The sequence below is a fragment of the Gopherus evgoodei genome, chromosome 12, assembly GCF_007399415.2.
Source record: "Gopherus evgoodei ecotype Sinaloan lineage chromosome 12, rGopEvg1_v1.p, whole genome shotgun sequence".
NCBI lineage: Eukaryota > Metazoa > Chordata > Testudines > Testudinidae > Gopherus > Gopherus evgoodei.
Window position 1 is genome coordinate 2,686,532 of NC_044333.1, and position 13,889 is coordinate 2,700,420.

General features: G+C 53.4%; 1 protein-coding gene across 2 annotated transcripts in view; it reads left to right on the plus strand.

The window, feature by feature from the left end:
• The window catches only part of LOC115660159 (C-factor-like), a 20,836-nt gene extending 9,150 nt beyond the window's left edge, over window positions 1–11,686 (plus strand). Inside the window, exons 1-6 of one of the 2 annotated variants that reach the window (XM_030581201.1) lie at window positions 4,906–5,091; window positions 5,559–5,610; window positions 7,979–8,166; window positions 10,055–10,213; window positions 10,710–10,829; window positions 11,350–11,686. In XM_030581201.1, coding sequence (XP_030437061.1) covers window positions 4,945–5,091; window positions 5,559–5,610; window positions 7,979–8,166; window positions 10,055–10,213; window positions 10,710–10,829; window positions 11,350–11,463 — 780 coding nt within the window. In that variant the 5' untranslated portion in view covers window positions 4,906–4,944 and the 3' untranslated portion in view covers window positions 11,464–11,686. Of the gene's footprint in view, window positions 1–4,905; window positions 5,092–5,558; window positions 5,611–7,978; window positions 8,167–10,054; window positions 10,214–10,709; window positions 10,830–11,349 lie in introns of those variants that run through there. The other variant, XM_030581202.1, reaches the window with a different exon arrangement.
• The last annotated feature ends 2,203 nt before the right edge of the window (window positions 11,687–13,889 follow it).

A 13,889-nucleotide genomic window follows, 5' to 3' on the forward strand; every position in this document is an offset into this window, starting at 1 on the left:
AAAACATCTCTGATATGGAAAGAGAATGGCATATATTCAATTGCAGGATCTAGAAGTTAAGGCAAAAGTCGACAGACTTAAGCTCGAGCTCAAAAGAATAAAGGAACAACAGGAACCGGATCATCCTGAAAAGCCAGCTCCTCTCAATGACAAAGATGGGGTTAGAATCTGTCCAGTTTGGAACAGTGTTGGTTTGTTGTTTGACTCTAAGCAGTTGTCTGTGTGTAACCAAATTTACCTCATCGCTGACATCTTTTATGTAAATGCTTTTACTGTGAGCTCAGGTGAAGGTCACCCGATAACTTGTGCAGAGAATGTAAAAATCAATGGGGAAAGCTGTTTAGGGCAAATTACAGCTGCTAACATCACTCTTGTTTAAGCGGATCTTGTCAAAGAGGAGGATTGTTCACCAGATAAGAGTGAATACTGTAATCCTCTATGAGTTTACTGTACGGGTATTCTACACTACGAAATTAGGTTGATTTTATAGAAGTTGATTTTTAGAAATTGATTTTATACAGTCGATTGCATACGTCCACACTAAGCGCATTAAGTTGGTGGAGTGCGTCCTCACTGCCGCGGCTAGTGTCGACTTACAGAGAGGTGCACTGTGGGTAGCTGTCCCACAGTTCCTGCAGTCTCTGCTTCCCATTGAAATTCTGAGTTAAGCTCCCAATGTCTGATGGGGCAAAAAGTGTCGCGAGTGGTTTCGGGTACATGTCGTCAGTCACCCCTCCCTCTGTGAAAGCAATGGCAGACAATCGTTTCACGTCTTTTTTCCTGGGTTACCCATGCAGACGCCGTTGCACGGCAAGCTTGGAGCCCGCTCAGCTCACCGTCACTGCTGCTGTTGCAGACTGGAGGCTTCTGCCTGAGGCTGCTCTTCCAGACGGAAGCACTGCGTGGTTGCACCTACCCCAGCCTACACCTTGCTCCCATGGCTCATGAAGCCTGGACAGAAGTAAGGAGCAGTTCAACTATAGGCTGAGCAAGTGCAGCATGGTGGTAGAATGTGCCTTTGGATGTTTAAAAGCTCGATCGCGGTGTTGGTCGGTCCGCAGCGCAACCAACATTCCCATTGTTATTGCTGCTTGCTGTGTGCTCCATAATTTCTGTGAGAGTAAGGGGGAGACGTTTATGGCAGGGTGAGAGGTTGAGACAAAGCCCCTGGCATCTGATTTTGAGCCGCCAGACACCAAGGCAATTAGAAGAACACAGCAAGGTGTGCTGTGCATCAGAGAGGCTTTGAAAACCAGTTTCTTGACTGGCCAGGTTTCAGTGTGACAGTTGCCTGTGTTTCTCCTTGATGCAAACCTGCCCCTTTGTTAATTTTAATTCCCTGTAAGCCAACCACCCTCCCCCCTTCGAAATAAAGTAAGTTTTGTTTTGAAACCATGCATTCTTTCTTTATTAATTAAAAAAAAATATGAGCTAACGGACAAGGTAGCTTGGATGGGGTGGAGGAGAAGGGAAGGACAAGGCCACATTGCTTATTGTAGCCACACTAAAAATCAAACTGTTTGAATGACAGCCTTCTGTTGCTTGGCCAGCCTCTAGAGTGGAGTGATTGGTGCCCGGAGCCTCCCGCACAGCGTTCTTGGGCATCTGGGCAAGGCGGCTATGGAACATAGGGAGGAGGGTAGGCGGTTATACAGTGGATGCAGCGGCAATCTATGCTCTTGTTGGCTTTCCTGCAGCTCCAACAGACGCTTCATCATCTCCATTTGCTCCCCCATTAGCCTCAGCATCGCGTCCTGCCTCTGCTCTTCACTCTCACTTAATTCTTTCCTGGCCTCTGCCACTCAATGCCACCCTGCATTAAGCTGTGCCCTATGAGTGCAGGAGGACTGCATGAGTTCGGAAAACATGTCATTGTGACATGGCCGCCCAGAGGATTCAGGAGGTGTGATAAACTAGGAATGTTCTTAATGTTTTCTCTGAATACTGTGTTGGTGCCTCTGTGTCCCCATGGCAGTTCTTAAGTATCTGGCAGAGCAAAGGGCCAGTGCACCTAAATGCCTGGCACTCTGTCTCCTAGCATCTGATGGCCTGGGCCCCTCCTCTGCAAAAGTGCCAGCTAAAGGTGTTGGAGACAAAGAGATCAGGTGACCTCCTGGCCCAGGAAAGGAACTGAGCAGAGGAGGAGGGGCTGGAGGGGGTTGTTAGTCTGGAGCTGGCTGGGGACGAGGAGTGAAGTGTAGACCTGGGGTCCTGGCTCACTGCCCCCCAGAATGGACCTGGCCGAGGGGTCCGGTACGCTGTACCTACAAGCTCTGTTTTAGACCCTGTTCCTGTCGTCGAATAAACCTCTGTTTTACTGGCTGGCCGAGAGTCACGTCTGACTGAGAACTGGGGGTGCAGGACCCTGTCTCTTCCCCAGGACCGCGCTGGGGTGGGCTTGCTGTGGGAAGCACACGGAGGGGCAGAGGATGCTGAATGCTCCAAGGAGAGACCTAGGAGGTGAAGCCATGTGAGCTTCTTGCCCTGAACAAGTCTGCTCCAAGTGAGAGGAGGCTCCCCAAAGTCTTGCCTGGCTTGGTGGGGAGCAGTTCCAGAGCATCGCCTGGTTACTCCATGACAGGAGGCCTGGAGTCTTTGGAGGCGGGGGGCCCCCACTTTGGTGGTAATTCGACGGCGGGGGATCCTTCCACTCCGGTACCTGCCGCCAAAGTGCCCTGAAGACCTGCGGCGGGGACCCCTGCTGCCGAATTACCGCTCACGACCCGGCACTTCAGCGGCGGGTCCCACTTCAGCGGTAATTCGGTGTCGGAGAGTCCTTTCACCTTGGGGCAGAAGGCCCCCCCCACTGCTGAAGACTCGGAGCGGAAGAAGCTCCGGGGGCCCGGGCCCCACCATAGTTTTCTGGAGCCCCCAGAGCGAGTGAAAGACCCTGCTCCAGGGATCCCACAAAACTCTCATGGGGGCTCCTGCGAGGCCCGAGGCCTGGGGCAAACTGCCGCACTTCCCCCCCACTCTGGGCGGCCCTGCATTGCGAGTGCATTTTTTTTGCCTTCTAATATGTGATAACCTCAGGGACGGAGATGATGGGGGAGCGTAGAAACATTCTACACTCTACGATTCTGGGGGGACTGCATGGTCACCTCTGCAACTACGTGTTGCTGAGCTCACCACGCTGACCAAACGGGAAATGAAATTCAGAAGTTCCTAGGGCTTTTCCTGTGTACCTGACTAGTGCATCAGAGTTCAAAGTGCTGTCCAAAGCGGTCACAATGGAGCACTCTGGGATAGCTCCCGGAGGCCATTACCATCTACACTACCCCAAATTCAACCCAACAAGGTCGATTTTAGTGCTACTCCCCTTGTCGGGGAGAGGCACAGAAGTCGATTTTAGCAGCCTTTTAGGTGGACGAAACGGGGTTGGTTGTGTGGTTGTCATTTTTAAATCGACCTAACGGGGCTAAATTCAGCCTAAGCCCGTAGTGTAAACCAGGGCTAAGTGTGCCTTTAGCCAAAATCCATCGTGACTGGAATGGTGCTAAACATGGAGTTTAGTGTAAGGAAGCTATTCCCTTAGGATCTTTTGATTGGGGATAATATTAAAGCTTTGTTCAGTCAGGCTGATGTCATAAATCAGTCACAGAAAAAAAATAACCCTAAACCTGTGTCTACAGGGGCAAGGACTTACCTCTGGAGTGTTTCACCGAATGTTTGTCAGCGGACGATGGCTATTTATGTGTGCAAAGAAACAGTGCATATGCGGGAGAAATTGCTCAGTGTCTGATATCTCAGAAGTGAATCTGGCATTAGATAAGTCTCAGGAAAATGTTTCTCTAGAGCAAATTAAAGTTGGTGATCAGGTTAGAGCCCTGACTGAGGGAGGAAGGGGACAGTTTGGTGAGTGTTGGATTGTTGGCTAGTAAAGCTTGGGAAAATATGCTTAACCAATGGAAAAGTGATTTGCTTAAAGAAGCTCAGTATAATGTGGAGAATAGCAGTTTATCTGTTGGGAGTGGCAACTTGCCTGTTATATTACTTATACCAGAGGTGGCAAACTATGGTCCGCAGGCCACAGCTGGCCCGCGGGACCCTTCTGCCCGGCCTCTGAGCTCCTGGCCCAGGAGGCTGCCCCCCACGCCTCCCCCACTGTGCACCTCCCCCACAGCCTCAGCTCACTGCATCGCCGACGCAATGATCTGGGCGGCTGGACTGCGAGCCCTTGCCTGGCAGCACAGCTGCAGAGCCACAGTCTGACCCGGTGTTCTGTGCGGAGTGGTAGATTAAAGCCTAAAATCAGAAGCCTGGTACCATGCGCATGGGTGTAGTTAAAGTTTCATAACGTTGATGCACTAACAGTGGACAATGTAAAATTGAGACCCTAACCTATGTGGAGTGTGCTGTACAGCCTGGGCTTTTCCCCCAGTCTTCATAGGACAATAAAATGTAGGGGTCTTGCCCTGCAGTACCTTATAACAGATCATTTCTCTGTAAAACTACATCCCACAGCCTCTGAAAGCCATTAGTAGGTGCCATGCGGCTCAAACAAGTCAGGGGAGTGGAGAATGAGTTTCACCATGTTGAATATTAACTTGCCCAAACCTTTATCACTTCTGTGAGAGATTGCAAACCCTGCCCAGTGTAAAGGTCACCCCGTGAAAATGCACGAATCCATCCAATCCCTAAAGCTTCCGATCAGCCTCTCCCCAACCCCCGCCATCTCCTTTTCTGCACGTCACAGTTCCTCCCTTCTGGGGAGCTCCTCCAATCCATGGTGACTCCCACAGCCCAGCAGGGGAAGCCTCTGCTCAGCTTCCAGCGATTTTACTCTGCGTGGAGCAGGCGCCAGGCCTTGGTTTGGAATCAGGGAGCTGGCACCCAGGAGTCAGACGCTGTGTAACCCCAGGTGCAGGGGACGTAGGGGCCACAATTATCCCAGCTCTCGCTGAGCACAGGCCCTGCCAGCTGAGGCACAGGCAGGCGAGGACCATGGCTGGCTTTAATGTCCGCAGCGTTCTGGTGACTGGGGCCAATCGGGGAATCGGCCTGGAGGTCGTCAAGCAGTTTCTGGAGAAATCAAACCCACCCGAGTGGGTCTTTGCGACCTGCCGGGAACCGGAGGGAGAGCGAGCGCAGGTGAGAACAGGGAGAGGTGAGAGGGAGTTAGCTGTATCTGGGGTGGGGGAATCTAAGTGAGGGGCCTCCAGCACTTGGAGCCAAAAGCAACAGGCCCGAGCAGGAGGGGATTTCAGCCCCTGCTCCAGGCTGATGCTCCCTGGTGCATAAGGCTGGGGACGAGTTCTGCACGGGACACATGCAAAGCTAGCACAGCGCATTGAGGGAGAGGGCGGGGAGCACAGGTGCCTGTCTTCTAAAGGGAACAGGGAAACGTGTCCCTGGCTTGACTGCACTGAGCTAGATGATGCCGGTTTAGACACCCTGCTGCAGACCCCGAAAGTCAGGGCTGGACCCTGCACATGGGAACTTTGCAGGCAGATATTGACTTGATCCGGGATAGCAGCAGGGAGCTGGACTCTGCCTGGCCTGACCGTCCCTGCAGGCTGATGGCTCTGTCAATAATCATTGACTTTATTTTCTTCCAGCAATTGAAGAACTTGGCGTCCAGGCATCCAAACCTGGCGATTGTTGCGCTAGGTAGGTGCCCTGCCCTGGGCCCAGAGCTGAGGCTCCCTTGCTCTGGGTCCCTTTGTTCCCTGTTCCCCATCCCCCTGTCCCCATGTTGCTGTTCCTTGCCTGGTTGGGAGCCACTGTTAGTGTTAATCCTGCCTAGGTGTTAGTGAAGGGGAGGGTGCCTAGCAGCCACCTATCTCAAGAGAGCAACTCCCACGTCTCCTACATCCCACTCAGGCTCTCTGGGCTTGGTCAGGAGGAGGCCCAGGAAGTTCCTGGTATTTGCAGATTGTCCTGCGTGCCAGACAGGCAGGGAAGGGATGATTTTGATTGAGACAGGGGCTGCCTGTGCCTTGTATGAGCCTGGCTGGTTTGGGTCTGAACAGGCCTCGCTCTCTTGGAGACAGATTTGCTTTCATAGACTCATAGATTCAAAGAATATCAGGGTTGGAAGAGGCCTCAGGAGGTCATCTAGTCCAATCCTCTGCTCAAAACAGGACCAGTTCCTAACTAAATCATCCCAGCCAGGGCTTTGTTAAGCTGGGTCTTGAAAACCTCTAAGGAAGGAGATTCCACCACCTCCCTAGGTAACCCATTCCAGTGCTTCACCCCCCTCCTAGTGAAATAATGTTGCCTAGTATCCAACTTAAACATTCCTCACTGAAACTTGAGATCATTGCTCCTTGTTCTGTCATCAGCCACCACTGAGAACAGTCTAGATCCATCCTCTTTGGAACCCTCCTTCAGGTAGTTGAAGCTTTGGAATCAAGGAGTCAGTTTCATGAACAGGGAACCAATCCCAGCCTAGGGATCCTGCTAGGGTCAGATTAACAAACTAGGCCAATGGCCAGGGCCCAAATTCATGGGGGAGCACCCCTGGCTCAGGCAGTAGCCATAAAGTGGCTGGTCTGGTCGTGCCTTTGATCTGCTGGGACCAGCTGCTTATCTTGCTGATGTTTGGAGTGCTGCTCACATGACTGAGGCTGGGGGGAGCAGGGCCAAATCTGAGTGAGTGGCACAAAGACTTCACACATAGGGTCACACCAGTGCTCAGGGTGAAAATCACAGATTATTAGTTTTGGAAAAGACCTCAGGAGATCATCTAGTCCAACCTCCTGCTCAAAGTTGGCCCAACCCCCAAATGGCACCCTCAAGGATTAAGTTCACAACTTTAGGTTTAGCAGGCCAATGCTCAAACCACTGAGCTATCCCTCCCCTCCTTCAGTAATAGACCGCTTGAAGTAGGGTTAACAACCTTTCAGGACTGTCCTGGATTCTCCGGGAATTAAAAATTTACGTTTAATTAATGATTGTCATGTGATGAAACCTCCAGGAATACCTCACACCAAACTTGGCTACCCTCCCTTGAAGGGGCCCAGCCTATCACCCCTCATGTGACACCCTCTGCCCAGCCCCTCAGTGGCACCCACTCTGAGACCGCTCGCCTAATCCCCACCGCTCAACGACCTTCCTCCCCCTAGAACTCACCCTGTCAGCCCTCACGTGATGCCAGGGTCCGCCTCTCACTGACGTCCCCATGGGGACCCATCCTGTCACCCCCCTTGTGATCCCCTGCCTGCAGTGACACCCCTGGGGAGACCCAGCCTATCGCCCCCAGACTCATCCCCCCTTTCCCGCAGCCCACATGCCACTGAGACCCGCCCATCTGCTCCGTCCCGAGCCCCTCCTGGTTTGTCCAATGTTTTCGGTGACGTACCAAAATGACTATAAAGCTCTTTTGTTGATCCAGCTTGTTCAGTAACCCGAAAATGCTGCTGATGGTTCCGTTTTAAAAAAATGCTGCAAACACTTTTTAACAGGAAAAAACGGCATGTTTCAAATGCTGCCAAACAACTGTGCCATCGGGGCGCTCTCCCCTGAAGGGTGTTCTCATGGGATGATGAAAGCTGAGTGAGGGTGAGCCTGCCAGAACTCTGATGGCAGATTTCCAACCCTGCTCACCCCTGGGAAGATCCTGTTGGTCCAACACGCCCTTCCCCCCGCCCCATTACCACTCTCACTGCCTCACTGCTTTGCACTTGCCCCATTGACTCCTGGTCCCCCCGATTTCACTCTCTGGCTTTGATGCTATCTGTCCTGCACTTGCCATGGCACTCCCCAGTTCTGGCTAGCTGTGTTAATGAGCTCCCGAGTCGTTAGCATGGCTCTGTAAAGCAGCTTGGGCTTCGGGTCTCCGGGAGAGGGTTTAGCGACAGGGTGGAGGAACCACACCTCTGAACTAGGGTGACCAGATGTCCCGATTTCATAGGGACAGTCCCGATTTTTGGGTCATTTTCTTATATGGGCTCCTATTACCCCCCACCCCCTGTCCTGATTTTTCACATTTGCTGTCTGCTCACCCTACTCTGAACCCCCTGCTCTGTCTCTATAGAAGCTACTGACCCAGCCAGCATCAGGGCAGCAGCTACCAGAGTTGAGGAGCATCTGAAAAGCTCGGGACTGAATCTGTTGATAAACAATGCTGGGATAGTGAGGCTGAGCACACTAGAGTCTGAGACACCGGAGGATATGTCCCTGGTGTACGCAACCAACGTGACAGGGCCCCTTCTGGTGAGCCAGGTAAGGGCCTTGACAGAGGGCAAGTCGCCGGCTGCACTGGGGTTTGACTTTGCATAGGCCAGAACTTCTCCCTTCCCCTCAGGGCTCTGGTTCCTGGATCAGTGAGCCAACCTGGTGTGTGTGTGTGTGTGTGTGTGGGGGGGGGGGGGGCTGGGGTGTGGTGTTCATCACAGTGTACGTGTCAGGTGAATTATGAGACTGTAACCACCGAGAAATGGACCCAGAGGCCCTAACACTGCCCTGGTGGGGTCTGAGCCAAGTGTCCAGCTCCTGCAGTAGAGGCCATGTCCTGAGAGCAGTGATGGGCAAATATTTTTGGCCCGAGGGCCACATCGGGGTTGCAAAACTTTATGGAGGGCCCGGTAGGGAAAGCTGTGCCACTGCTGGACTGGCCTGCTCTATCTCTGTGCACCAGGGCTGGATTTTTCAAAGGTGGTTGAAGGAGCTGGGAACACAAATCGCGTTGACAGTGAATGAAAGTTGGGCACCTAAATCCCAACCTTACACTGTGATAAGTTGTCGCTGAAGTGTGTGTTTGCATCTACGTGTGAGGTTCTTTCCTCTTCCTCAGCAGCCCAGCCTTCTGCAGGGACAGGTATTGGACAAGGCAGTTACTGATGAGGCTATCTTAGCTCTGATCATAGGTGCTCTGTTTTATACTGAATACGCCCACAAGTTTTTGCTGCTCCTCTTATATTGAGTGTAGGATTTGAAGAAGCCAATTGTATTGACCTAACCGGGCTCTTAATACCTCCGTGTTAAAACTCCCATTGACTCGGATGGAAGCCGAGCTAGCAGGGGCAGCTCCAGGCACCAGCACGCCAAGTGTATGCCTGGGGTGGCAAGCCACGGAGGCATTCTGCTCTTCGGCAGCATGCCTGTAGAGGGTCTGCTGGTCCTGCGGCTTCGGCGGACCTCCCGCAGGCGTGCCGCCAAATCCACGGGACCCGGGACCTCCCTGCTGTGTTTGGGGTGGCAAAATACCTGGAGCTGCCCCTGCGAGTTAGGCCAAAGCTGCTGGTATTTGACTATCCCACCCGATTTCTGCAGTGTGCTGTAAGTACAGCTCAGCGTATTAGAGAGGAAATACTTCCATGTCAGTGAGTTGAGGCCTCTGTCTAGCACAGATCTAGAGCAGAGGCTTGCAAACGTTTGTACTGGTGACCCCTTCACTCAGCAAGTCTCTGGGTGTGACCCCCGCTTGTACATTAAAAACACTTTTTATATATTTAACACCATTATAAATGCTGAATGTAAAGTGGGGTTTGGGGTGGAGGTCCACGACCCCCCTTGTAGTAACCCCGTGACCTCTTTGCTGGTCCTGACCCCCAATTTGAGAACCCCGGATCTAGAGGGTGTGTACAATCCCACAAGATACTCTGTACAGGGTTCTAAGGTGGGGAAACAGCATATGATCGGCTGTATCTACACTAGAAACATGACAGCGGTGCCAAAAGAGTTCTTCTGTTGCTGTAATAAATCCACTGCTCCGACAGGTGGTAGCTAGGGCAACGGTAGAATTCTTCCATTGACCTCGCGCTGTCTCCACTGGGGCTTAGGTTATCTCTCAGAGGTGCAGCCCTTTTCACTCACTTTCTGTTGTAAACACTGGCCTGGTACCGGGCTCTCCCGTTCACTGCCAGCAAGGGCAGAATGGGATTACCCAACTCCTAGAAATCAGCCTTTAAAACAGGACTGAGGCTGAACAAGTTGGAGGGCAGGGGGAGAGCATGGGCCAGGAGCAGCAGGCCCAGGGGGTCAGCCTGTGACACCTCTGGGCAACAGCTGGACCCACTTCAATTCAAATCAGAGTCCGCTGGTGAAGAGAGGAATGTGGGTCCTTTCTCCTAAGCTGACCCGGGGGTGCTCTTTTCTCCCCATTGCCCAGGCGTTCCTGCCCTTGCTGAAGAAGGCTGCCCAGGGGAGCCCCCAACCAGGGCTGAGCTGCAGCAAGGCGGCCATTGTCAACATGTCCAGTGACAGCGGCTCCATCATGAATCTCTTTGGCTGGCAGATGGGGCAAGTTGTCTCTTATCGGTGCAGCAAGGTAGGGGGTGTGCCCCCTGGGGCACCAATTCACGCTCGGTCCGTGTTCCGCTACAGCAAAGGGGAAAGAAAAGTGTTTCTTGCCTACGTGACCAGATGTCCCGATTTTATAGGGACAGTCCCGATTTTTGGGTCTTTTTCACATTTGCTGTCTGGTCACCCTATTCTTGCCCCGTGGTTTATCCCCCAGATTTGACCTGCCAGGCCAGCATTCAGGCCAATCTCACTCTGCTGCCTCTTGTGGGAAGCACGGCCTCCGGGTCACATGATGCTTGGTCACCTGACCCCAGAGCCCAAGCCTTGGAACAGGACTCTGGGTCCTGCACGTGGGCCCATTGTAGTGAGAGGTGGCGACTCAGTAATATGCTGATCATCCCCAGTTGAGAATCACACACTGCAGCTTGCATCAGCTGTCCCCCTTACTCACCTTTCTCCTGGAGGTGGGTCCCTGCTCTCCTCACATGCTGCTGTCTCTGCTCATGGTGTCTCGCCCACAGGCTGCTCTGAACATGCTCACCAAGTGCCAATCCTTGGGGTATGAAGGAGACGGGATCCTGAGCATCGCTGTCCATCCTGGCTGGGTGCAGACTGACATGGGGAGCTCAACCCCCGACCAGGTAGGTGCTGAGTGGGAGAGGCCAGTCGTAGCCACATGTCAAGGGCAGAAATTCATCGTAGGGGGAATGGTTACACTGGAGCCTGTTCCCTTATCACCCCTGCCCCTTATTGATGACACCTCTCAGGGGCTCCCATCCCAGCAAGGCGGTTGTCAGGACCCAGCTCCCTGGGGATTCAGTGCTGCGTCCTGGGCGTTGCTTCCCAGGGCTGCCGGTCCCATGGTTCCTTCAGCGCTCAGCATTGCACAAGAAACCCTGCAGAGCTGCTGCCTTGGGGAGTTGGAGGGGGCAGGAGCTGGTCGTCTGTTTCCATTGGGGCTTAGGTTGTCTCTCAGGGGTGCAGCCCTTTTCACCTATTTTCTATTGTAAACACTGGCCTGGGACCTGCCTCCCCCGTTCACTGCCAGCGAAGGCAGAATGGGATTACTGAGATCCTTTCCCAGATCCTGGCCCGGCCCCTGGTGTCCTGGGCCAGCCCCAGGGCAGGCTTCTCCCCCTCACTCTCCTTTGCCCCCTGCAGGCTCCACTGACGGTGGACGTGAGTGTCCAAGGGATCCTGAACGTGCTTCCAACGCTCTCCAATAAGGACAACGGGGCCTTTGTGAACTGGGAAGGGAAAGTTCTTCCCTGGTGAGACGCCCCCTGGCCACGCGACAGGAGCCCTGGGTCAGGTCATTCCAGTGATTGTGCCGTCAGCCGTTCCTGTGCCCTCAATAAACCCACTGTTCTAATGCAACAGCCCTGCCGTTGATTGGATTTGTACCATTTAGCCAGCCTGAAAGCTGGGCAAGCGCTACCCCCCTATATCCAGCAGAGCGGAAAGGCTGGACTCCCAACGCCGGGGTGTGCCAGGGCCAGGGCCGTGGCGGGTGAGATCAGGGCAGCTCAGCACTCAGAGGGCAGCAGAGCCAGGTGGTCAGGAAGCTGGTTTCAAACTTCCTGCTGAAAGAGTCTGCGAGACAAAGCGGGCTGCAGAGAGCCAGCGAATGGCAGGTGAGGGCCTAGAAACACCTGCAGAGAGCCAACTGAGATGGCAGCTGCTGCAGGGGAACCGGGGCAGCCCTAAGCGTATGGAGACCAGAGCCCAGGCTCAGTACTACAGCAGAGCCAGGGGGCTGGAGCGAGAGCGGGAGCTATGGGCAAGGCTGCTCTGGCTCCCTGGAGACCTGCCAATGAAGGATGGGCTGGCAAGGCTGGGGAGAACCATTCTCTGTCCAGTGCAGCTCGGCTCCTGACCGGCAGTCTGTGGGGTTACAGCCGCTCTCTGCCTGGCTACAGCTGGCTGCCAAGGACATCGGGCCAATAATCGAGCACCTCTCCCCTGTAATGTCTCTGCCTTGCGCCTTGCCCCTGACACCAGGTGAGGTGTCCGTGCCAGGCAGCTCCTCGACCTCCCCACTTTGGTGCAGCCCCTCTGAGTTCTGGGCTGGGAACTACACACTGACACTGTTCTCCAAAGAACATGGCAAACTCTCCCCTGCCCTCTCTCAGCCACACACACAAAGGACACAGGGCCGGGCTGGACCAGGCCAGCTTCCTGCACCACATGCAGCTTCCTCCACGTGATTAGTGAGGTGGGGGTGAAGCTCCAGTAGCCGTTAGCCAATCTCCAAAGACAAGGTGCTGCACGTGCCAGGGGCCTGACTTGGAACAATACAAAGCTGCCAGCACAGCCGTGGTCGTACGGAACGGCACAGCCCTTGACAGCAGCCACGCTGGAGCCACGTATGGAGCTATGCATTACCCATGTACGCACACGGGAGGGAGGAAGCGCCATGCGCCGGGCCAGGGCTGACAGGAGAGAGCTGCAGGGCGAGAGGGCTCATGCTGGCAGGGCTCCCTGCACAGGAGGTTCAAATGAGCTGCTCTGCAGGACCTGTTTTACTCTGATTCCGGGGCCAGCTGAGAGCGTGGGGATGCCAGTGCCCAAGCGAACGAGTCACTGGCTCCCAGCAGCTGATCAGGACAATGTTCTGCTGCTCAGTTTGGGCTGATAGGAAGCTGGGACCCTCCCCTGCTGCTGGGCGCTCTGGCAGGTGGTGTCCGAGCGAGGGGCTCGTGTCCCCAGCCAGGCCCGGGGGTCGCTCCAGTTTGCCCGTGCAGTTGAGTTTAGCTCTCAGGTGCGGTGGGGACCTGTACCTGTCAGTGGGTTGGGTTAGCCTCCCAGGCCAGCAGCTGGGGAGGGGGTGCCGGAGCCTCCTCCTGTGAGGCAGAGGGAGTTGGAGCTGCCTGGCTGAATACAGAGGATTTCTCCAGCACCTTGGGCCGAACGATTCCTGAACCCCACACCAGGAACTGAGTTTTCTAATTGCTCCTCGCAGCCCAGCCTCTGCGGTGGACAGTGCTGTGTGGGCGGGAGGGTTTATCTCTGCACTTTAGATGGTAAAACAGTTACAGGGTCTTTCAACTTATGAACAATAGAAAGAAACTTTCTCCAGGAGAAACACAATTTAAGCTACTTCCAGCAAGTACACATATGTAAATGAAAAAAAAACAAATTAAAAGACTAGGACCACCTTTTCTTACTTACAATTCTGAATAGATAAGAGACTGTAGCAGGGAGATTGGCAGAAACCTGGTTTCACCTCTAGTCCCGTCCAGGACCCAGAGAGAACAAAGCCAAACCCCAAACCCACAAACAAAGGCTTCCCTCCCATGAGATTTTAAAATATCTTGTCTCCTGATTGGTCCTCTGGTCAGGTGTTACAGGTCACTCTTTGATAACCCTTTACAGGTGAAAGAGACATTAACCCATAGCTATCTGTTTATGACACATCCCCCAAATCGCAGACAGTGGGGAACCTCACTGGTGGTGATTTCTTCCTAGAACTTTAGAACAAACAGATTAATACAACACATGTACCTTTACATATACTACTAAGTATGCAAACTATGACGGTTTTTACATTTCAAGGAGAAATTTCAACCAGTGGATTCTGGGAAACCTTCACGAGAGAGTGCATCAGCTACTTTGTTAGAGGCTCCTGAAATGTGTTGAATTTCAAAATTAAAATTTTGGAGAGCTAAACTTCATCGAAACAGTTTTTTGTTGTTCCTCTT